Source organism: Schistocerca piceifrons, chromosome X (genome assembly GCF_021461385.2).
Source record: "Schistocerca piceifrons isolate TAMUIC-IGC-003096 chromosome X, iqSchPice1.1, whole genome shotgun sequence".
NCBI classification, from domain to species: Eukaryota; Metazoa; Arthropoda; class Insecta; order Orthoptera; family Acrididae; genus Schistocerca; species Schistocerca piceifrons.
This window is the reverse complement of record NC_060149.1, coordinates 272,574,086-272,601,083: the sequence shown is the minus strand read 5'-3', so window position 1 is coordinate 272,601,083 and position 26,998 is coordinate 272,574,086. Positions and strand designations below refer to the sequence as shown.

Below are 26,998 nucleotides of genomic sequence, written 5' to 3'. Positions count from 1 at the left end.
CAATGTCTGTACGGACCAATGTACAAACGCCACCAGAGGATCACAGGGGGCCGACCTGATTTTGACAGAAAACACGGAACCCACACAGGGTTGGTGAGTGATCATCAGTAAAACGAGATTCCTGTAGAACCACACAAGCTGCAGAGTAAGACAAAATAAGGGATATCAACTCCGGAAGGTGATGGTAATTTCCATTACAATTCCACTGGATAACCACAGAACGATGAGTCAAATGGGGGTTGACAGGCTACAGCCAGTCATGGCGCCAGGTCACCACCCGTCACCAACAAGGAGGGGGCGTCATCCATGAACAACAGGTCAGAATCAGGTTGCGAAGCCGGGGATGGGACCTCTGGTGACACCAGAGGCTCCTTGTACCGGGACTTATGCTTTTTCCTTCTTTTCTGTTTGAGATCAAGGAGGGCTGTGCGGTGTAAAGGAGCCAGCTGCAGCAAGATCGGGAACGGAAAGAGATCGGGCAACCTGGGGGCCCACAGACCGTGGTTCTCATGGTCATCGCATGGCAGCAGACCTTTGACTGGAAGGTGCCGGGAAGGGGTATCCCGGGAGGGGCGCCCTTGACTGGCAGACACTGAAGAAGTGGGACACTTCTCCGGCTGGGGAGAGGGAGTGGCGCCTGGAGGAGAGGGTGTGGGAGCCGCAGTAGAGGGGGGGAGGAGAGGGGTTTGGGACTGGGGTAAGGAAGGGGTGAAGATGTAACTAAAGCATAACTAGACGTCATGGACACAGGGTGAAGACGTGCATACTTCTTACGAGCTTCAGTGTAGGTTAAACGATCAAGGGACTTATACTCCTGTATCTTCTTTTCCTTCTTATATACTGGGCAATCTGGTGAACGTGGAGAATGATTGCCATGACAATTAACACACACAGGAGGGGGAACACAGGAACTCCCCTCATGGAGTGGACGTCCACAGTCACCACAGAGAGGGGCCTGCGAACAGCAAGAAGACTTGTGTCCAAAACGTAAGCACTTAAAATACCTCATAGGAGGTGGGATGTACTGCTTCACGTCACATCGATGAACCATAATCTTTACTTTCTCAGGGAGGGTATCACCATCAAAGGCCAGGATAAAGGCACCAGTATCAATGTGATTGTCCTTCGGACACTTCTGAACACGCTGAACAAAGTGAACACCCCGCCGTCCGAGATTGTCCCGAAGTTCCTCATCAGTTTGAAGGATGAGGTCCCTGTGAAAAATCACACCTTGAACCATATTTAGAGACTGGTGGGGGGGGGGGGGGGGTTAATAGACACAGGAATTGTGCCAAGATGGTTACAGGCACATAGGGCCGCAGACTGGGCAGCTGAAGCAGTTTTGATCAACAACAAACCCGACCGCATCTTGCTCAGAGAGTCCACTTAGCCAAACTTGTCTTCAATGTGTTCCACAAAAAATAAAGGTTTGGTATTGGTGAAAGTATCCCCATCAGTCCTGGTACAAACCAGATAGTGGGGGGTAGCCATGGAAGGGAAGGCCGAAGGGGGCAGGAGAAGCAGCACTAAAACAATCAGTTCCACTCGGAGAGATGGCCGCAGAAGAACAGCCACAGTTCTGGACCCCTGTGCGTTTCATTTGCATAGCATCCACCCTGATACCACACATTCCGATCAGGGGCTCTCCCCACAGGTGCCACCCAGCCACAGCAAGGGCCGCCTGGCACGGCGGCCATTGCCGGGAGTTCCGATGCTCCAGGACGCCAAACAACCACTCCTAGGCTTACATGAGGAGGTCACAGCTCAGATATCACAAGTGTGATCCCTGTGTGTTCAGGGGGCTCAACCAAAAGGGTAAATAGCGACCCCACCACACGGGCTGGCTACCCTAGCATCAGACAACGACGTGAAAGAAAACGTGGAATGAACTAGAAGGGCACACGTAGGAGACGCTAGGTACGGTGCTCTTCCCCAAATGGCTCACACTACAGAATAGAAATTTAGTAATGGAGGTCAAACCCCAGAGGGGGACCAGGGAATGCCAAAAGGATGAGGTGATTACGCAACAAAACCAAATTTCAAAACCAACATAACCATGAGGATAGAGGGGCCAACATAAACAAGGACACCAAAAGAGGGAGAGGAGAGGGTGAAGGGTGAAGGGGAAGGAGCAAGAAGAGGAAAGGAGGGGAAGGGCAAGGAAATGCAGCCCTGGTGAGAAGGAAGGCTGCAATAGCTCGCGGCCCTGTACTCGCCACACACGTACTCACGAAAGAACCGTGAGCCCCCTGGGGGGAGGTCTGTTGTGTTCAACATTCTGGTGATTACACTGGTTACTAATGGAACAGCATTTCACACTTGGAATCACTTATCTCGCACTTAGAGTAACCTATGATCTTGCAAAGTTAATCACTTAAATATGTTACCTACACAACTGTATTCCCAAATTTTCAGTATTCTACGTTAATTACTTTTTGGCATTTTAATTTTTATTCCATCAGTGTGTTACACAAAATCTAAAGAAACTATTAAAAGGCACAGTATCAGGAAGCTGAACTGCCAGTCCTCAAAGTGTTAAAGACGTGTGAAATCTTATGGGACTTAACTGCTACGGTCATCAGTCCCTAGAAGTGTTAAAGGTGTAGGAAATGTTATATATAGAAAAACTTTCAAAATTGTTTACACATTGATTGCAAAAGAGGATTGGAATATTCACTAAGTCAGAGACTGCTTTAATTATTGTCCTTTAGAAGAAAGGGCACAAACAAGAAGACAAAACGAACAAGAAAGGCCTGTCAGTCTCCTAGCTGTAACACACATGAAATTCACTGTGATTTTCACCAACCACATGTACTTTTAATGATTTCAACAAAATACATACTAACAGCCTCTCAGAAACAGACATTTCTTTCAGGTACTTAGTATCCTGAAGAATACATACACCAATGTTACAGCTCCCAAAGGATTTCAACTGGAATCAGGATAGTGAGAAATTCAAGATAGAAAGGGAACTTGATCAAGGAAATTCTGCAGTCTCAAAACTATTCTCAGCAGTACTAGAGATGTTTTTGGGCCTTACACTGAGAAAATGAAGAAAGAATTCATATTAATGAAACATACTGGAATCACATTAATTTGTGTGATGGCATCGTACTATTTATCTAGTGAAAATAAATTACGACAGTGAACAGAAGCACTCAATACAGCAAAACAAAGTAGGTTCAAAAATCAATTACAATAAAACTGAAATAATGATAAAAAACATATTGTGAGGAAAATAGTACAAATTAACAACAAAGTCGTATAACCAGTTCTAGATTTTTTTTTGTATCTGAGAAAAATGAAAAAAATAAAAATAGAAGCGTGCTTTTGGTAAATTGAAGAAAGTATTTCACAAAACAAACCTTTCATTTTACCTGAAAAAGGAAGTTTGCCCTCACCATGGGTAGTCAGTTCTGAATTATGGCAGTGGGGCAGGGACTTTTAATATTAAAACCATTCAAAAACTGAGGGTTGTCCACCAAGCAATGAGGAGACGAAAGCTGGAATTGGAGAGAAGGGAAAAGAAAAAAAATTGACTAGAGAAAGCTGTGACGAAAATGAAATGGAAGTAGGCAGGACTTCACTCACTCACCCACCACCCCCTCCACACACACACACACACACACACACACACACACACACACACACACACACACACACACACTGGACATATACTGGGTGCCCTTCTAAGAGAGGTCATGTACATTTTCTCTGATGTTTTGGTGGGTATTTGGAATTTCATATTTGTAATGTCTATCTGGAGTCAGTCCAAACAAATACTGCACATCACACCTTTCATGCTACTTCTAGTGTTGACAGAAAGAGTCAGTTTGTTTCCCCTTACAAAGAAAACGGTTTTTCAAGTGGAAATTTACATGCCCATTCGATAGAGTGGTCCCAAATAAGTCTGGTGTGATATTTGTTTCATCAATATGTATTGACAGGAACAGTAAAACATGAAGAATAACCAGTACAACAGCAACTGCACAGTGCTCTTGCTTGGTGGCAGCAGTTAGCATGGGCCAGGGTGATGGCTACACTGCTGGAGTATGGCTTATACTTCGTGGTCTACTGCCCCTATTAACACATATTGGTAAAACAAGTAATGTGTTAGACTAATTTGGGAGCACCTTATTTAAAGGGCACGTAAAATTCCACTTTGAAAATCATTTTGTTTGTAATGGGAAACACACTGACGCTTTCTGTCCACAATGGGCATTGCATGAAAGACATGATGAGCAGTATTTGTCTGGAGTGACTCCAGCTACATATTGCAAAAAAGAAATTGCAAATATCTGTCAAAACACCAGGGACAATGTGCCTGATGACTTAAGTGGAGCATCATGTATATATATTCTGATGAAGAATCATCTGATAGAAATCTGATTTTGAAAAGCAATTAAAGCCAACAAAGTATAGTAGCAGATTTGTGTTAACAAGCACTTAATAACTGGAAGAATTATCAATACATCTGATGCATATAGCATAAAATCCAAATGGTAAAGGTAGTATCTAATATAGGAAAATACACAGGGAAACAATGCAACTACAGTGAAAGAGCCATGAACAAATCCATAAACATCTGGATTGATATCACTGAAATAACTTATAAATGATCTACAGTAGGACAGCTATCTATAAAAAATACTACTGACGAATTTTCTAAACAGACTCATCAGCTTACATGAAGTATGAAAGAGAAAGGTTAAGAGAAAAAAATGCTCTCAGATTTCCAACCATGTCACATGATTAAAATTACATGGGCTTTGGCCAAGTGCTCCTGGCATTCGATGTTCCTACTTCAACCACGTGATCACTGTAAGCAGGCACATCGAACGCTGAGTCAACATATGCCCATATTATGGTGATGCTGCAAGCACCAGTGATGTCGCAACTGGCAACTAGTGTACATAAGGAGTGTACCAGCAGCACACTGGCAGTCATACCACTTGGCAATGGCCACGGAGTGCTTGGCCAAAAGCTCATGTAATTTTAATCACTTGATGCAGTTGGAAACCTGAGAACTTTTTATTCAATGTTACCTTTGTGAGACCCTGCATTCTTACAGAAAGGTTAAGTGTCAAGTAAGGACTAAATATCTTTGCAGAGAGAAACTGTAGACATGATTCAAAGTTTAATCAGCAAATGACTTACTGAATACGACAAAGATCAAGGATCTTTACCTTTCATAACCTTAGACTTTCATAGAAAGCAACAGTGTAGCCAAACAATCAACTTGGTGCAAGCACTATAACCTGTGATGAGTATCTCCTTCCTTCCTTCCTTCCTTCCTTCCTTCCTCTCTCTCTCTCTCTCTCTCTCTGTCTCCCCCCTCCCCCTCACACACACACACACACACACACACACACACACACACACACACACACTCTCCCCTCCCTCTCCTCAATTGGTAGATATGATGAGAGATGAAAGAGAGAGGTTTGTAGTTGAGAATGATGCAGCTGACAACGCTGGCTATAATGTTCCATAAACAATGTTGATGAAAATGTGTACCAAAGCTATGGCTTTTAAGAAAATATATTGTAAAAAAATGGGGTAATGCAGTAACTGATGTCTAATCCACTCCAATGTTTAAACAGGATTTCCTAGAGAAATCTGTCAAAACACATCCAAGTTACATATGCTACAGGGGGACTCATTAAAACACATTATTTTAATTGATGAATTTTTTAACACACTTTTGTGTAAAAAGCGCATAACTTTCAAAGTTAAATTCTTTTTAACTGAAATTTTATAATAAAATTTACTGCTAATTTCACAGGATTTATTCATAATATGTTATTACGAACTACAAAATAGTTGTAAGGACCTGGATATTTTGCTTTTATGAATGAGGTCCCACCATACAGTAGACTATGCATATCTAACATGCCACTGGCAATCTTCAGAGTCTGAAACTACATTCTCTTTGCAATTATTTAAAAAAAGTAAAAGTTGATACAAAAGTTATGATTTTAGAACTAGTCAATTTCACTGTGATTTGGCTCTTTGAGCCAGATGAAAGAGAAGATCAACCGTGGTCTGTCCTACATGGAACTCTTTTTGCATTCACCTTGTGTTTTATTGAAACCAAAGAAAACCTAAATGCGAATACCTGGGCAAACATTAGCACTCTATGAACGTTGGAGTGCACTGTCTTCAGCACTGTGCCTCCCAGATTCAATTTATTGCCACCACAGTTTTAATCTCTCACAGACTCATTTCAAGCACCAATCCTAAGCTGACTGGGTAGATACCAATGAGTTAAAGACATATGTTTCAGTTTTGGCTTCACATCCTGTTTTAATGTCCATGGTTTTGATGTTCAAGTACTGGGTATTCTTGTTTTTGGATTCAAGACAATTATGTTCAAGATGCATTTCATCAATTTTGAGGCATTTCTTCTTCATACATGCCCATAAAACTGAACTCTGAAATTACACAGTATGCGCATGATTAATTTCCATTATAGAATATAGTTCTCATTTTTATTTTTTAAAATGTAGATCCCAATATACTATTTAACATCTTTCACTTTTTTCAGTCTAATTTTGTGAGTAAAGACCTATTGTGGAGGATAAGATGCATATAGACTAGCTGGCTTTTTCCAAGTTGCAATGATGGATTTTGGTATTTATGCAAAAGTACTTTTTGGGTCATTAGAGAAACACTCTCTGCATCTGTTCTCCTTTAATTCATTGTCCATACAAGCTATCTTTCAGTTTACCAAACACATTGAAGCATGGAAACTATTATTTTTATGAGCTGGCCTAATGTGGGATAATCATGCCAATGTTGGATTCCATATGCCACAGAACAACATTAGCTTTAATTAATAGCGCACTTCTGAGTGTTTGCCATGTTGTTGTTTCCAGTTTATGTATAATATTGTGTCGACTAACCCAGCCACTACAGGAATGCGAGTTTTGCTGTAATGTGCACTAGCTGCCTGGAATCCAACACGACTATAAACTACTGTTGGTCTCATGCTGCCATTTATAGCCAAGTTCAATTCCTGATTCTCTATGACCTTTGATTCTCTTTGTTTCTCAGAGCTTGCACTCATATTCTGTGAAACAGCTTCTCTCAGCATTTTTCAGCTCTGGTGGATGCAGTGGCCAATGATATTTTTATAAATTGAGTGACAGATCCCAATCATTATTTAAATTAAAACCGCCATCTCTGTTTATTAGATTATCTGACATCTTTATTTTGACCGAATTGTTAGTTATACTGCCACAAAAATTTGGCATATGCACCATGATACTGGTCCCATCATATTCCATTTCATGCAAATATTCATGGCAGTGCTTTGAGACACCCAATCTGCTTGGTTGCTTTTGTCAGGTATGTCACTGATGTTTCTTGCATTTCACCTCAACTATTTTGCTAGTCTGCCCCATGTAAGACATGAAACTTTCGCATGGAATTCAATAAACACCTAGACTTCGGAGACCTACGTTATCTTAGCTGAATACACTATATGCCATGTTTCCAAACAAGTCTATAGATTTTTCTAGATATTGAGCCAACATAAGGCAGACAATCAATTTTTAGTTTCTCTTCCTCGGTCTCAGTCTCAAACTATTTCTCAGGTATTCTTGATTTTGACTGCATTGCCCATTCAATTTGATGAGCTGAGTACCCATTCCTTCAGAACACTACTTATGGGTGTTGCAATTCTTTGGCACAGACCAGAGTCTTTAGCACTGAGTTTCTTTGTGATGGATAGTGATGGCTTGAGGGTGGAGACAGAGGTCAGTGTTTGTAGGTTTTTAGCAAACCACACCGTGATCCAGGGATTCATTTGTTGTTCTCAACTGACACATTGAGGAAGGTAGTTGGTCCTTTTTTTCAGGTTCCATCGCGAATTTTATATTATGATGGATGGAGTTTAAGTGTTCTAGGAACTCTTGAAGCTTTCCTGCTCCATGTGGCCACACTACAAATGTGTCATCCACATACTGATAGAAACACAATGGTTTCAATTAAGCACATTCTAGTGCCTTTGCTTCAAAGTGTTCCACGTATAGGTTCTCCACAACACGGGATAACAGACTACCCATTGTCACACCATCAGTTTGTTCATAATATTTTTCACTGAATAGGAAATAAGAAGATTTTAGAATGTGCCTAAAAAGTTTTATGAAACAGTTGGTGACCTTTTCTATGGTTAGTTCCCAGGAATCAGAAAGTGGAACTCTTGTAAAGAGGGAGACTCATTGAAACTGAGCATAATATCCATATCATGGAGCTACATTTGACTGACGCAGTGCACAAAGTCAGTGGAGTTGTGGAAGTGGTGCTCTCACTTCCCCACATATTCACTAAGAATGCATTTCAGGTATTTTGCGAGCTGGTATGTAGATGTGCCAATATTACTATCTATGGATCTTAGAGGAATTGTTTCCTTGTATACATCAAGAAGGCTATATAATTGTGGTTGCACTGCTGCTCATGTTTTAAGATCTTTAATAATGTTATGTGGCAAGCCTGACTCATTGAGCACACTCATCATCTTCCTCTCTGTTTTATTCATAGGATAAAAATCTGCCTGTTTGTATGCAATGTCATTCAAAACATTGAAAAACATCTTACTGTAGTCCACACCTGACATCAGGTCCACAGTGTCCCCTTTGCTGGCAGGTAGAACTCCTTCACAGATTTTTCAATGCTACTCGTTCTCTGTTGGGAGATGTTTGACCTTAACATTGGTGATTTGCTTAAGTACTCTACATATTTTGTGGCAAACCTCTTCCCTGCTTCTGATGGAAGAGAATCTACAAAATGCTCCACAGATTTGATGTAATCTGCTATTGGTAGCATTTTTCCAGTTGATGCAAAATTTAGCTCTTTACAAAGGATCTTTAGTGTATCTTCATCCATACAATTGTCAGTGAGATTAATTACATTATGGTTTCCTCCATCTTGTCTTGGCATATTGTGCAAGTGATCAATATATTAAAATCTTGTTGGCCATCTCTTCCATCAGAGTTGGAAAATGCTGAGAGAATCTGCACTTCATGGAATATCAATATGAGCTCTGTAAACAAAAGATCATCAATGGGCATAGTGGGCATCAGGAATTGAACTCTGATAGAAATAACGACATGAGACCAACAACAGTTCGCAGTCTGGTTGGAGTCCAGACAGCAAGTACACACAACAGCAAAACTTGCAGCACTTGAAGAAGATGGCTGGGTCGACTGTAAAAACATTGTGCACAAAACTGAAACAACAACTCGGCAAAACACCTGGAAGCACATATTAATCAGTCATGCTGAGAAACCTGAGAGATATTAAGTTTAAACTCTTTCGTTGCTAAAGACGTGCTCTCTGCATTCCATGCTGAGGGGCTTCTGTTATAGCTGCACTGGTCACCAAATACTGGTGCCTGTGTTGAAAGGCGACTTCCTGGCCAATATGAAATACTTACCATCTGATATTTTGAAAACTATTAAGGGGAAAAATGGGATTTTTGCATATCTTACAGTCTGGTATCTTCACTCAATAAATAACTTAATTACTTTCCAATACCCATCATACTTACAGTGCTGCTTCAAAATAAGTAAAAACATTGCACAAAATTTTAAGGATTTTGCAGAGGCAAAACCAAACTGCTTACACATGGCTGATTTTAGCTCTACACTGCAGCAGTAGATAAGATATTTAAATTTCATTTAAAATCGAGAGCAGACTGATACCTCATTTGATTCTCAAGTTATTGGATTTCATATCTGAAGAACAGTTGTGTGTAATGTGCTCATTCACATCCTTATGAATCACAAATTGTGTGGTCATAAGAATCACCATATCTCAAACGATTCGTGATATTGGAATGAGGTTTTCTTGAAAATGGTAGCACACAATGAGGCACATATGTTGTACGATAAATACTCGAAACTTTTTTATTCACCGAGATCTGTAAGTAACTTGTCTGTAGCAGCGAGTAATCAGCAGTTCAGGATGCAGACAGACATCCATAGCACTGAAGGAAAACCCAAGCTGTACACATATACATGTCCACAGCATCTGGGGAACGGCATAGTAGGATGTGTATACATGCCCCCAGCAATGAAAGGATTAATTTTAATTTGAAATCAACAGATGTGTGTTTCACTATGCTTAGATGAAAGATGGCACTTTCCTGAGATAAGAAATGTAATGATTTGGGTGACAAATGAAACAAGTAGTCTGTACGTGAATTTACAACAACGCACCACACACCTTAAAACAGAGGGACACGTGCAAAACCATTTCATTTTCATCCTTGCACATAAAAGCATTTACAATTGCATCAGGGGATGATGTGTCACAGGCTTTGCATGAGGGGAAGATGTGAAGTCAAAATGTGATCAGAAGATGTCTACATGGAAGCTTTGTGCACAACATTCTAGATCATTGGCATAGGTGGATATCTTATGTGGACATTTGATTTACAGAAATATGTAAGGGGGCAATGCATGTGCAAAGACACCCCTCTGATGAGGGGAAGGACTCATCCATTGGAGTTGAGTGACAATGAAATAAACAAAAAGGGTGGCAAAGCAATAGTTTTTGTGGCGAAACAGATTAAGAATAAATTCTGCGATAACTTCATGTTGAAGTTTATGTCTATTAGATGTGTTTTCGTTACATTTGAGTTTAGACACAATATGTGTAATGATGAAACAGGTCAAGGGTTGGCCTGAAGTTACAAACATGAATAACAGTAATATACAATGAAGAGTCAAAGAAACTGGTACATCCGCCTAATGTCATGTAGGACCCCCGCAAGCATACAGAAGTGCTGCAATAAGATGTGCATGGACTTGACTAATGTCTGAAGTACTGCTGGAGCGAACTGACACCATGAAGTCTGCAGGGCTGTCCATAAATCCGTAAGAGTATGAGGGGTTGGAAAGCTCTTCTGAACAGCATGTTGCAAGGCATCCCAGATATGTTAAATAATGTTCATGTATGGGGAATTTGGTGGCCAGCTGAAGCGTTTAAACTCAGAAGAGTGTTCCTGGAGTCACTCTGTAGCAATTCTGGACATGTGAGGTGTCACATTGTCCTGCTGGAATTGCCCAAGTCCGTTGGAATGTACAATGGACATGAATGGATGCATCTGATCAAACAGGATGCTTAAGTACATCTTACCTTTCAGAGGCCCATATCACTCCAACTGCACACACCCCACACCATTAAACAGCCTCCACCAGGTTGAACAATCCCCTGCTGACATGCAGGGTCCATGGATTCACGAGCTTGTCTCCACACTCGTAGACGTCGATCCGCTTGATACAATTTGATATGAGACGCATCCAACCAGGCAACATGTTTCCAGTCATCGGCAGTCCAGTGTCGGTATTGACCGGCCCAGGCGAGGCGTAAGGCTTTGTGTCATGCAGTCATTGAGGGTACACGAGTGCACTTTGGCTATGAAAGCCCATATCGATGATGTTTCGTAGAATGGTTCACATATTGACACTTGTTGATGGCCCAGCATTGAAATCTGCAGCAATTTGTGAAAGAGTTGCACTTCTTCACGTTAAACAATTTTCTTCAGTCATCATTGGTCCGCAGGATCTTTTTCCAGCTGCAGCGGTCAGAGATTGGATGTTTTACTGGATTCCTGATATTTGTGGTACACTCGTGAAACAGTTGTCTGGAAAAATCCCCACTTCAACGCTACCTCGGAGACGATGTGTCCCATCGCTCATGCTCCAACTATATCACCATGTTCAAACTCACTTAAATCTTGATAACCTGCTATTGTAGCAGTAGTAACCAATCTAACAACTGCGCAAGACACTTGCCTTATATACGTGTTGCCGACTGCAACACCGTTTTCTGCCTGTTTACATATCTCTGTATTTGAATATGCATGGCTATACCAGTTCATTTGGTGCTTCAGTGTATAAACACTTATGGGAAATAGCAAAATGCAGCGAGTAATGAAGATAATGGACAAGGGGTGCTACATTAGTAGTGTGAGGATAAGGCGAGAATTTGAGTCTGATGGGAGGTGTGCTACGGTCGTCTGTGCAGTTGCACTGACCACTGTGTCTGGATCGCTTAGAGGTCAGAGCATCTGCCTTGTAGGCAGGAGGCCTGGGTTTGAATCCCAGTTCGGCACAAATTTTCAACTTTACCCACTCTTTCATTGATGCATGCTCGTAGCCAATGTTTGTAATTGGTTTGTGTCTTTTATCAAAATTGTTGCCCATATGAAGCAAGAGTAATGAGGCCATCAGGTCTTAATAATAAATTGCCTATATACTATATTTGGTTTTGTAGTTGCTTGTAGGCTTAACGCCGGCCGCGGTGGCCGTGCGGTTCTAGGCTCTGCAGTCCGGAACCGCGGGACCGCTACGCTCGCATGTTCGAATCCTGCCTCGGGCAGGGATGTGTGTGATGTCCTTAGGTTAGTCAGGTTTAAGTTGTTCTAAGTTCTAGGGGACTGATGACCTAAGATGTTAAGTCCCATAGTGTTCAGAGCCATTTGAACCATTTGTTTGTTAAGCCTACATCTTCCTTAGCCTATTTTTCTCAAGGCTTCTTGACATATTGCAGTTGTGTCAAGCCGAGCGTACACTATCAGGAGTGTTCCTGCATAAAGCGAGAAAATAGGTTTACAGGACAGTAGACACAGGACTGTCAGATAATGACTGTACTGTAAGGTGGGTGAGTGTATTATCTGAGTTTTGCCCGGAGTCCAATCTCTGACAGCAGTAGGAAAGATAGGTGAGAATAATTTTAGTGTGGTTTTGCTCCTGGTACAGTAAAAAATGATGCATTGTCTGATAAATGATTGGGAACAGGCCACTTACTGACAATAATTTCGAATGGCTAGATGCAACACTCTAATTACAAAATGTTTCTGTGTTGACGATTAACTTTTACAAGCTGAGATACACCTACAGGTATTTCATAGCTGATGCCATGTTGTAGGAACAACATTCTATTTTGTTATAATAAACAAACACTGTCTGGATCACAAATTATTTTATTACTTATTACCAGTTTCAATTGGCTCTGCAGATCATCTTCAGGTCTGTTGTCACAAAATGCAGTTTGACAGTTGACAAACTGGTGGTCAGTAATATAACAAGTTGTGATCCAGATGGTGGCTATTAAATATCTTATAGTTATAGTTAATGTAACTGGTGTGGTAAACAGTATGCATTTCATGAACAGAAACTAATATTGAGATTTCCTTTGTGAGCCTCGCTGCCAGAAGGTTTGCAACATTCGGAAGTATGCAAAGTGCCATCCAGATCCAGCAAAATTAAATAAATATATTTTATTGGTGATAGGTAAATTGGTCAAGTACCAGAACATAACAGCTTTTTCTGTCACAAGATGACGATGTTTCATATGACTGAAATGGAGAAAAAATTGAGTGTCAAGGTAATGATGGTAGGACTGAATTACCCAAACCTAAAATGGCTTCCACTAGTATAATGAGTGATGAAGCAGTTTATTGAAAAGGGTTGAATATGTAGACCACACAAAATTTGAGGTTGTAAAATGCCTTATAACGTTGCTGAGACTCAAGTCATGCCCCAAGATATAAGGGAAGATATTTCTTCGGAGGTAAAATTCACTGAGGCAAAATGATTTCACATCATCATCAACTACTAGTATTGGTAATTTGAAAACGGAATTATCAAGAGATAATCCTCATATTGCAGGAGAAACTTCCCATATGTCTGGAAATAGCTTTGAATTGAAAGAGTACAATGCAAAGCAGTTTGATGAGCAAAAAGAACAGCTGAAAGATGTTGTGTAAGAAGAGGTGGAAAAGGCTTATTTCAGAATACTCTATGAAGTTAAAACTGTTCATGAATATTGTAATACCAAGAAAAAAAATCTTTGAAAAGGTTGAGAAAAATTGGAAGTGCAAAGTAATGCTTATCAGACCTTCATCTTTCACACAGAAAAATCAGCAAACAGAAAACAAAGATGCCACAGCCTCACAAATAAAAGCATTGTACAAGCAGAGATGTCATTTTGAATGCTTTGCAGGGGAATCCAATCGCACACTTGACACTGTGCAAGCACACAAGTCATTTCAGCAAGAGCAACTAATCTTTATTAATTATGTATTAACACTATAGACTTTTATCATCATATTACTAACAACATGATGTTGTATATGTATGCAAGTGTCTAGAAGCCCATGCCATGAAAACATCCATACAGAGCTGTCACTATGGCACCTTGACAACAGCAGCTGCTCTCGTCACCACATTTGGTCTCAATAATGATGCTGGAGAATACTAAGTAACTCTCCTACAGTGTTTCTTTGTGAATTGTCATCACAAATGTCTTTGATAATATCGACCTGAATTGATACCTTGAACGTAGCTGGAACCCCCAGGCACACTTCTTTGGTTTCTCGACTACCACTTCGGCCATTATGTTACCATGACAACAGCATCCTTTTTTAGTACACATTTCTATGATATCATGGCGGCAATTTTAAAAATTCACGTCATCTAGGCAATTGTGTTGTTTTAAATTCTTACCAGAGGGCACTGCCTAGAAAATACACAACGGTATGTACATATTTAATGGTTGGATCTTTTAATGTAATTTTACCTCTCATTATCTGTATATGTAATATCTATGTGCACATAATTATCACTCTCTTGTTTATTCATTTATCGACAAAACACAAGTAAGAACTGTGTGTGTGTCTTTCACACCAATGTCGATAGATTACACAGCTTCTTCTGTTGTTTTGTAAGTTTGTTTATTTTATTTTAACATAAATGACTACTTCCTTTATGCTTGATAATGTTTCACGAATTGCACACTACTTAACCCATAGCTCCACAGCCATCAGTCAGTGTACAATCATGTTATCTTGAAAAAACCAAGGAGCCACCAGCACCAGTCATATGGGTAAACACTATAACCCTTCTCTGTTTTTTTGAATGCCATATACATTGTTTATAGTTTTTACTACAGCTTTTCTGTACCTTAAGGCCATATGTAATAGTACTGTTTGTAGCTTTGCTATTCCTACCCTTGCAGGGCCAAAAATTCTGAAGATGACTTTTGCATAAGCCAAAATCAGTAAATAAACAAATATCATTGTAATCTTGACTGTTCATTTTAAATTAAATATAGCAGCAGATTTCTGCTCTCCATAAACTATGTTGCCTAAATTTACATTAACACTAGTCTAGATCTGTGTCAAGTCTCAAGAAAAATTTCTCAGCATTCACATGTTGCCACGTCTGATGCAGAATTTATGAGATGTCATAAATTTAGTTGTTTTCATTCTCAAGGATCTGTGCAACCAAAAGTGTTTCTTCAGCTGGTGCTTGAAAATGTCTTGCCTGAAGTGTGGATTGCACAACAAACATCTTTCATGTGGAGATGCCACCCAAGCAGTTGAGAGAACAAGATACATTGAGGTGTGCTGATTACTGCTCACAATGGAACCAATGACATCTCTCACCTGGGTTTTCACTTAGCACTTTCCAGAGACTGGCAGAAATGATGAAAGTAACTATCTTCAATCACGAGGTCTTTGCACAGCTTTTAATTTGCAGCATTGTTCTGAGGACTGATCAGGGTCCTCTGGTCTGGAACCCAGTGTAGGGTCTAAGCCAGAGGCTTCACCAGTTTTTTGATAAGATTGGTTGTACGTTCCTCCATCTATGCTACACAGTGAAGATTGGTAGAATCAATGTGCACTATACACTGAAAATGGACACTCAAGTGTCACAGTACACGTCGAAAGCATATATTTAATTTTTTAAATTTTTTTATTTATTTAATCAGGTGAAACTCAATACTCACAATAGAAAACCACACTAGATAAGCCAATTACTTCAACAGAATGGCTAGAAAACCTGGACAGTGAGAATTTGAAAAGACTATCTGTTAACAGCCAAACCATTTGCAGTAGAGTCCTGGAGCTCATGTCTCTCATAGAACGCAGTCACCCCACATCATACCTAGAACTAAGAGTGAGTTGAAACTCAAAGTACAGAGCACGGAAATTTTCAACAAGACATGGAACATATATCAGAAACATAGATTATACTCTTCAGAGGAGGAGTGCTCGTATTGCCAAGTAGAATAATTAGGTCTAGTGATGTTTAAAAACTGACTGATTGTGAACTAATATGGATAAGAGTAACTGGGATCAATGAACTTGGATTAATAACCTGTTTTTACCATCTGCCACATAGTGAAATTCACTGCTCACTGTCAACTGGGAAAACTATGCATACATTTCTGGTGGTTTGGACAAAGTCTTGTGAAGTAATACTGAAAAGTTAGTCTGGAAACTGTCTTGAATAACTAGACTGATGACAACATGTGAAAGCAATATTCTAGATCTCCTAGTAACAATCAGACCCGATATTTTTAACAGTGTCACCAGTGGGAGAGGAATAAATGGCCACATTATTATTACAGGAATTATGGCCACTAAAGGCAAAAAGTTCGTTAAGAAAGCTTGGAGAGTATTTCTATTTGGTCGAATTGATAGAGAACGCAATGGTGCCAGGTGCAGAAAGTTGTGAAAACAGAGACTATTACATCCCTGCTACAAAAGAGATTGCTGGGGTAACGGTAGAGAAAAGTTAATGGTATATATTGTATCTGTAAGAAGAACCATGTGTGAAGCCTATAATAATTTTTACAATCGGATCTTCACAAAAGATTTGAGAAAATTCTGAGCATATGTAAGAGTCAATAAATGGATCTGAACATTCCATTAAATCTATGGCTCTGAAACTGAAGTCAGCAGACAAAAAGAAGAAATTTTAAATTTCAGCATTTAAAAATGTGTTTACACGAGGGGATACTACAATACTGATGTTTGACTGCAACACAAAATCACAAATGAGCAATAATGATATTAACCACCCCAGTACTGATGAATAACTAAGACTGCTTAAAGTAAACAAGGCACCAGGCCGTGCTGAAACCTCAGATTTTACATTGAATAAGTCATGGAATTATCTCATTTCTGAACTATTATTTATTGAGAATGTTTAAATACGTTTTGGAAAAGTTATTGTTGTTGCTTGAAAATGCACATAGTTTATACACAGGTCTGAGCAGCAATGAGCATCAGTGAGGTAAGATTATTAAAGCGAATACCATCTAGCAAAGCACTGAGCACTCTAGAAGTGCCAGTGTAGGTTTAAATGTGAATGGCAAAAAACGGATGTTTTAAGAAAATGGACATAGCAGCCTGTGAGCACCAGTGTGAGTTAGCTTAAGAACTAAATCTATTGTCTAACTACTAATGAAACCCTGAAGGAGAGGAGGATTCTGTCAACAGAAGCAAGATAACCATTGTACATGAATCAAAATTTTACTGGTGTTGTAAAAGAAATATACTGAGGTGACAAGTTATGGGATACCTCCTAATATTGTGTTGCAACTCGACGTGGCATGGACTCAACAAGTTGTTGGATTTCCCTGTAGAAATACTGAGCCATGCCGCCTCTATGGCCATCCATAATTATGAAAGTGTTGCCGGTGCAATATTTTGTGCACAAACTGACCTGACAAGACTCAAACTTGGGAACTTTGCCTTTTGCAGCTACTGTTCTACTGAATGAGCTACCCAAGCATGATTCATGATCTGTCCTAATGGCTTCATGTACACCATTATCTCATCTCCCACCTTCCAGGGGTGCTAGTTCTGCAAGTTTTGTCGAAGAACTTCTGTGAAGTTTGGAAGGTGAGATATGAGGTATAGGTGGAAGTCAATCTGTAAGGATGAATTGTGAGTCGTGCTTGTGTAGCCCAGTCAATAGAGCACTTGGCCATGAAAGGCAAAGATCCACAGTCTGTCTAGATGTACTACAATTGCATCAAACAGAGAGCAAATTATCACTGGTATTATTGTATTTAGGTAAGAAGTTACATTTACAGGAAGGTGGACTTCAGATCAGCAGATGTCAGCTGTGCTCCACTGTGAGTGTCTGCTTGTTAAAGGACATCTTGAAATGACCATGAGCATTTAAAATGTTTTAACAGCCAAACTAATATTTGCATACAATTGTTTGTTGTCCTCTGTATCAGATGCCACTGGCAATGAGTTCTACACTTGAATACTGGTCTGGCTATCAAACAAATATTTACAAACTCCGGAGCACGAAGAATTCAAATGAGTGACTGCGTTATCTGAGTTTGGTCCCAGCTACTGGCAAGAGCATGAATGTTAAGCCAGCAAAATGTTAGTGTGGTTTTGCTCTCATTATGGTTCAACATGACATGTGCAATCTGAAAGATACAAGTTATATGGTGGGTGCTTTTGTACTTTATTCTGAAACCCAAAAAGCACAATATAAATTGTACATATTATGTGAGGCTGATGACCACCATTGGTTTGATTCAATACTGAATTTACCAGTGCACCAGACCATGTAAAAAAAAAGGGGAACAAAGTTGGTTGTGAGAGTTTTACCATCTTGCTTCAACTTTTATGTTCACTTTAACCTCATATTTGGTGATGCTTTAAAATACTGAGGAAAAATATTTTAGTTTATTTTCTGAATAAATGGGACTTTCTGAATGTAATGGAGTATTTATACAAATTTATTTTTATTTATTTAAAAAATAAAGGATGTTGCTTTTAAGCAAGAAAGTCCTTCCAACACCAAAAATATTACCTTCTTTTTTGTGTAAAACAATGTTAATGTAGCTGTATATGTTTCATAAAAGTCATCTGACAAACGCTGCATGCATGTCTTCACCCAGTTCACAATTAAATAAAAAACACATGCCATCTGGCAGCTCACAGTTCTCATCATGCAATCTATTATACATGTGGTGTCACTTAATAAAATACCATCCTACAAGGTGGTACTTGCTAGCTGTGCATATCTATTGCAAGCACTACTGTCAGTTAAAATGAATCGGGCCTCTTGGTGCTCACATAATGTCTAAGGAAATCACTGTTAATTGAAAGCAACATTTGTCAGCTAAATGTCTAAGTTCATTTCACATTCATGATACTCCCCATTCTGTTACTGATGAGCAATTGTGGTGTACCTGTAGAAAATGAGTATATTATGTATTTTCTGCATATGTACTGCTACCACAGTTGAATAAAACTGGTAGCTCTCATTTTAAATTTTTTTCATAGTTCTGACATTAACATGCTCATTTATTTTCTGCACTGGGTATTTCTTTACAGTTCTGTTAATTGATTCCTATGTTGATAAGATGACTAAGAAAAATGCACGTGCACGCGCGCACGCGCACACACACACGCGCACGCGCGCACACACACGCGCACGCGCGCACACACACGCGCACGCGCGCACACACACGCGCACGCGCGCACACACACGCACACACACACACACACACACACACAACACACACACACACACACACACACACACACACACACACACACACACACACTTCCATCCTAATATAATTTTATTTTGATTTGTTATTGCTAAAGGAAGACAACAATTTTGCCCATGGCAGAACCTGCAAATAGAATAATTGACAATGCACAGTTTCCAACATATTTTTTTATGCATTCCGCAAAAAAAATTAAAGCTGCAAGCAATTATATACAAAAGCTAATCAAAATGAAGGCTTAAAGCAAACACTGACATATTAGGTCTACAACTTTGCTCCCGCCACTTTGCAACAGATGGCAGTAGTGGCAACTGGTGGTGCAGATGGTAGGTTGTGTCATACAATAAGCTTAAGCATTTGTAAAGCTAACACCATCAAAATATTAGTCAATTCGTGACACTGCATCAAAAAGTTATGCTCTATTGAATAAGTCAACTTATGAGCCCATTTCACATCATTTGCAGGAAGTTTTAATTTTTTACTTTAACATGAAGAAATCTGCAGCTCAGGCTCATAAAATGCTGGTCAAGATCTGTAGTGAGGCACCTGTTAGTGAAAGAACGTGCAGAGACTGGTGATTTTGATGTCGAACAATGGCATGACAGTGGAAGAGAGGTTTTTTAAAGCTACTGAAATCAACGGAAACCATCGTAGGAACTCATTATAAAAACCACTGATGTGTTTGAGCCGAGCACTGAAAAGCAAATGACCACAATACAGCAATAGAAATGGAAAGATGATTTTGCAGCATGACATTGTTTGACCTCATGTTGCAACAGCCATCAAAACATACTTGGAAATGCTGAAATGGGAAGTTCTACCAAACCTGTCGTATTCTCCAGACATTGTCCCCTCTGGCTATCACATTATTTGATCAATGCGCAAAGATGGGAGAAAATAGTGGCCAGCAATGGCAAATACGTTGAACTGTTATTTGTTTGTATTTTTTTCGCAAAAAAGTCTCGAACCTTCAGAAAGAACTGCAGAAGTACAGTTGTAGGGCTAATATTCGGTAATAATGTACTTATAAATTACTATAATTCTAATGGTATGGTTTCTGAGACTTCCAATATCATTCAGAGTGCAGGGAATTCTAATTATGTACCACTGGGAAATAAGATTCTTTTGCCTGTTACAGTAGTCTCAGTTGCAGACTTTAAAGTGTTTCAATATTAAGTCAGCTGCATGTGGTTAACACAATAATATTTGATTGGAATATGTATAAGACACTAATGAATGACATGCACACTGTACCAATTTTTGTATGAACAAACATGGAATGTGCTTCCCTACAGTGAAAGCTACAATACTTGAGCACAAGATATATACCACAGATTATATTATGCTAAATAAGAGTAGATAAGACTACTTCTAACAAAGTTGTCAAGCTGCTCTGGCAGTGTACAGCATTCTTATGTAATATATGACTAAAGAAGTAACAGTGAGAAATGTGTAGTTATATAGTGATCATGTCAGAATTCCAGCACCAATGTGCTTTTTGCTGGCCATGACAAAAAAAAGAACATCGTAACAGAAGTTTTATTTCCTAAACTGTATCCTGAAACCAGAACTGACTTTGGGTAAGACTGTAATATGAGGGAAGTACACACAAAATGTCTAAATTGCACCATAAACAATAGTTACTGAAATCAGAAAATTTACTCTGTTGCTCTCAAAGTAGCTGCTTCACTCAGCAACAGTATAAATACTGACCTCAGAGCTAACTACTTAAATAGGTCTGTAGACTGCAATGACTCAGGACAATTACTTAACATTTTTCCATCTAAGGGAAAAGAGTATGTTGCTGCCAAACATAATATACACGTAGTCTTGGTACATACCCAAAGAATGAAGAATTTTTTTCCCTTCTGGTGATGATGCAATGTATGCTAAAGTTTCTAATAAGACAATCAAAGAGACTGGATCAGTTGCATCAGTCACAATTGTCCCAACCATAAAATGTATAATATCTGGATGCAGAGTGGCCATCTCTATAGGATGTGCATGAGCTAGGGTTCCGCAGAACTTGATGTATCCTGAAACCACAAGGAAAGTTTTTAAGGCAGAGATCATGGATGCAAACATGAGTAGTATGAACACAGAGTTCATTAATGTTACAGCCTGAACTTTACAACATGTTTTATTCCTGTAGCTGAAATCATATTCTGAATCTGAATGCCACTACCAATTAAAATTATCATGATTGTGTTTCAAGGAAGCGTTAAGAAAGGAAGAAACATCTTGTCAATGACCAGATTGTTAGAGATGAAGCACATGATGAGACTGAACAAGGATTGTGAAACATGTTAGCAGATTCTTTTTTGTAGCAACCATTCTGGTATTCACCTTAATCAGTTTAGAGAAACCCCCCCTCCTCCTGCTCCTCCTCATTGTGAGTCCACTATGCTAAGCACTGTAGCACTTCAGTTGGTGGATGCACTAGAGACAGGAGAGGTGTTAGGTATTAAAGAGGAGGGGTTGGTTTCAGATGTGTGTTTTATAGTCTAATATCAGTGCCTCATCTTATAATGCTACACCCCTCCTTGAACTGTGCTGGCTACAGTTAGCTAGGCTAGGGCAATTAGATATAATCACAAACAGTGCCTCAAAATCCATTTGTTTATGACTAAGTTTACAATGTAGAACCAATGATAACTTTGGCTATACTCACTGCACCATTTATTGAGCCAGGCAACAATAAAGGCAAAAAGAGGCCTTGAGTGACTGTGAAATAAACTTTATTCTGTAGTAACTCTTCGCATACCTCTACATGTTTAAAGTGATTATGCTGAATCTGATTACAATTATTATAACACCTAAGAAACCGACTAGCATATCCTTCCAAATACTTAATGCTCATGTACAATTTACTCAAATACAGTGAATATTCTCCCTCTGGCAGCAACTGTAATGGTATACAAGAAACACTGTTGACGCATCTCCATGAAAACTAATCTACGGGCATTAAAACACGCAATAATAATGTTGGGTCATACTTCTCTCGCAAATTTCAAAGAGTACAAAGTGAGTAAAAGACATCATCACTTGGTTCAATATTACATACTTAACAAAAATAAATGTAAGAATAAAACATACCACTCACTGAATGGCAACAGCATAAAGTTGTAAACAGGCACACCAAAAGATTTAAAAAACTTGCTAGCTTTCAAAATAAACCCTTTGTTGAGCTACAGTACACACACACACACACACACACACACACACACACACACACACATAAAAATCATGTCAGCTGGATACACAATGCCAGGCAGGTGGATTAGGGTAGGGTGGGGTGGGGTGGGGTGGAGTGGGGTGGGGTGGGGGGTGGGGTGAGTAAAGGGGTGGCAGAGAGGAGGGAGGCAGGAAGAGGAGTTGGAGGTGGGCAGCCAGAGGCTAGGAGGGAGGCAGCAGGTTCCCTGTCTAGGAATAAGGTAGGGAGGGATGGGTGTTGTACAGGATAGGCATGTGATGCACAGGTACCAGAGCTGTTGGTGTGCAGAGCATGATGAAGGTGATGTGGAAACGTGGGTTGTAAAAGGGGGGACAGGACATAGGAAGGCGAAAATGTTGGGTGGGGGGTGTGCAGACAGTGGGTTGATGGAGACTGGGGCCAGGTGAGTTATGGTGAGTACCATACTTTCACACCTCCCTAACCCTCCCACCACCCCCAAGAACCAGCTACAAAGGAGTGCCCCCTCATCATCAAATATCATGCTTGACTTAAACAACTGAACCAAATGCTTCACCAGCTCTTTGATTATCTTGCATCAGGCCTGTAAATGAGGAACATCCCACCCAAGATCCTGTCCATCACTCCTAAAGTGGTATCCCATCCCCACCCAACCTACGCACCATACTGGTCCACACCCATACTACTAAAACGCCCAGCCCCTTGCTACAAGAATCATATCCATGTGGATGACCCAGGTGAAAGACCTGTATAATCCACCTGCCCACCACTTCCTACTCCAGTTGTAACATAGTTACCCTATCCCATCAGAGGCTGGGCTATTTTTGAAAGTAGCTATGTCATACACTAACTCTGCTGCAATCACTGCACATATTTTTTTATGAATATATAACAACCAACCAGCTATCCAAGCTGTCCACCAGGATGAATGGCCACTGCCAAACTGTGGCCAAGAATGAAGTAGACCACCCAGTGGCACAACATGCTTGATTTCATGGCTGCGTCAAAACCCTGGTCAATCTGCATCCTTCCCTCCACCCAGCTTCTCTGAGCTGGGAGGTATACTTACAACACATCCTTTGCCCCCTAAACCTCCTGGCCCCAATCTCCATCAACCCACTGTCCCTACACCCTCTATCCAAGCTTCCTCTTCCTTTGTCCTGTCACCTCCTCCCAATCTATGTCAGCTTCATTATGCACCTCAGTGGTTCGAGAACCAGTGCATAATGTGCCCATCCCACACACCTACCACCTCTCCCTCCGTATTCCTACCTACCCCTCACACCCTCTCACACCCTCACACCTCTTCCCCCCTCTACCAACCCCACCCAACACAATCCCAACATATGAGCACAGGGAGGTGTGTGTGTGTGTGAGAGAGAGAGAGAGAGAGAGAGAGAGAGAGAGTTCTGAAAGCTACCAAGTTTTCTTTCTCTTTTGTATGCGCCTGCTGATGACTCAATGCATCTACTATTTGGTGAATGGCCTACTTTACTGCTGAATTACTTAAATTCTATCAGAACCTTCCTCATTACAAATAAGTGTTAAGTGCACTACTTGCACAGTAAATATGTGCATTGTTCCTAAATGGTGAGCCATAAAGCACAAATTGCTTTAAAAAAAGGTCTTACTTGTAAGATCGGTTTTCCTTTAAGTTTGTAGCAGGTCCTAACTTGCACTGCATATCAAACCTGGACAACCAATACATCACTTTCTTGAAACAACAGTTATAAATTACATTGTCCAGTCACAGTAATGTGACCACCTATCAAAAGCCTAATAGACACCTTTTGTGGTGCAAGACATGCACGAAGAGAGTCAATGAGGTTCTGGAAGGTGCTGACAACAATGTGGAGCCATGCCGATTCCAGTGCCACAGCTAACTGTGCTAGGTTTCTCAGCTCTGAGGATCCATGGCGTGAACACCCAATTGAGGTAGTCCCACAGATTCTTGAATGGGTATAAATCCAGAAAGTTTGGTGGTCAGGGGAGTATGGTTAACTCAGCCTGGTGCTCTTAAAACCAAGCACATACACTGTGTGTGTGTGTGTGTGTGTGTGTGTGTGTGTGTGTGTGTGTTTTCAGATGTTTCACACCATGCACACCATCGGTCATTTGTCCAATGGAGCATAAGCATGATTCATTTGAAAAGGCCAAGTGTCATCACTCAGTTAATGTCCAGTTGTGGTAGTGATGTGCCAATTCCAGCTTTCATCACCAATGAACAGCAGTCAGCATGGGTGGATGAAGCAGGTGCTTGCTGTGGAGACCCTTATGCAGCAACATTCGCTGAACGATCACTGAGGAGTCAGTTGCTCAACAGTTGCATGTCCATTTGCCTGCTCACATCTCTGCATCCGTCATTCACCATTGCCATCTATGGTAAGGGTTTTGGATAGTACAATTTTGCCATGGGCAGTATATTTTAACCATGACGGTATGCAACAGTTTACAAACTTAGCAGTTTTGGAAATGCTTCCAATCTTGGTCTGAAAGCCAATAACATGCCCTTTTGGACATCACATAAATTGCTCTGTTCCTGCATTATGACAACAACGACTGCACTGTTTTCAGTGTCCCATTCCCCACCCCCAGGACACACTTTATATACCCTCCACTGCTAGTGCTGCCATGTGTGAGTGGTTATTGCACACTGCTGTCAAACATATGTAGTGGTCACATTAATGTGACTGGATCATGTATGACGGACTGCTACAGAAGTACCACATTCTTCATCTATTAACACACAACTAAGATACTACCATAAACAAGAATTATAAAGTTTCAATATTTGTAAGACATACACATTTTTAACGGCGTACTTTAAATTTTTATTTCAGATACATATAACTAGGGTGGCATATACTATTACAACAAACCCTAGTTCTGTCCAAGGACAAACTTTCAACCAAAGAATATCTTAAATCTCGACATTTTATACTTACATAAAATGATCAGAAGCAAAGGTGAAATGAGTGTAATCTTCCTCCCAATGACTGCTTCTGCAGCCCGTATCTTGTTAAGACTTTTGGACAATTATAGCAAAGCCTTTATTATTTATAGTTTTAGCTCAGAAAGTAAAAATATTTAATGATTAACTGCATGGAGAAGGCAGTGAACATTCCGCTCAGATAGTAACTGTTGTTACATATGTGGCATGCACCGTAAGCACTCAAATTTAGTGAAGTGAAGATAGTACAGTCATTCAGTTCATTAGTAGGCTACACCTTCCCCAAGTCAGTTAAGACAAGCCTCTTCTAACAGGCACATAAAAGAAAACTGGCTAATAGTCTACATAGCAAATTCACCACTAAAATTGTCATTTATAAGGTTGGAGGGCAGTACCCCAACATCCCAAATTCCTTAGTACCACCACAATGCCAGTGTAAATGATATTTGCATTTCATTCAACACAGTAGCCAACTGAAATACATTAAATTCTCCTTCTTTCAGAAGGCTAAGCCTTGTCTCCACAGCCACAGCTTCCTCCCTTCAGTAGTCTTCTTCATCTTCATGTATGAAGAACATCCCATCTCACTAACCAATTTCTGAAACAGGATGTTCTCGGTCATTCCCGTATTTTCTTCCCAGTGATTTTGTCTTAAAAATGTTTTGTAGAAGAATACCATGTCTGATCAAGTGACCCAGTTTTGTTTTGCACTGGCCTATAACTTTCAGTAGTTCTTTCTTCTCTCCTATTGCCTGTAGAATTATCTCATTCGTTTTTCTGTTAGTCCAAATAGTTCTTGTATTTCTCCTCCAGAACCACATTGCTGCAGCTTTGAAACAAGCTTTCTCCTGCTTTTGCTTATGTCCAGGCTCCACATCCACATGTCAGGACACTCTATACAAAGGTCTTTACAAATATTTCTTTAATGTGGAAGCTGATGTGCTTTTTAAGGAGGAGGTTGTTCTTACTTTGAAAGGCACTCTTCCTCAATGTAATTCTTCTCTTGATTTTCTTGAGACAACTATCATTTTCCTATAGAAAGCTACTCAGGTAGCGAAATTCGCTTACTTCTTTAAGTTGCTCACTGCCTATTTTTGTGTCTCTTACCTCCACCAACTTTCTTGTATATAACCATGACTGGCAAATTTGAGGCAGTCAACACGAATATCATTAATTTTGATTCCAGTCATTTTTTCTTTCCTTGTTGTTACTGCTTCCTTGATGAGAATATTAAATAAGTAACATGATAGCTTTTGCTTCTTTCTTGCTACCATTGATACCCAGTTCAGTATTCCGACTTTTGTATATATTATCCCTCCCCTGAGTCCACTATTGCATGCTTGAATCGCTGCACAAACTTCACTTGATATACTTCCCATTTCTTTGGATATTTCAGCTGGTATTTCTTAAATCTGATATTGCACTTTTCCACAACAAGAGTACAGTCACTATCTATAGAAGCACCTGGGTAACTGAGTGGCACCGGCCTTGCCACAGTAGTAACACCA

General features: G+C 40.1%; 1 protein-coding gene across 1 annotated transcript in view; it reads right to left on the bottom strand.

The window, feature by feature from the left end:
* Positions 1-26,998, bottom strand: part of LOC124721581 (26S proteasome non-ATPase regulatory subunit 5-like) — a 197,084-nt gene that overhangs the window by 64,460 nt on the left and 105,626 nt on the right. The window contains exon 5 of the mRNA XM_047246625.1: positions 21,189-21,383. Coding sequence (XP_047102581.1) covers positions 21,189-21,383 — 195 coding nt within the window. The remainder of the gene's footprint in view (positions 1-21,188; positions 21,384-26,998) is intronic.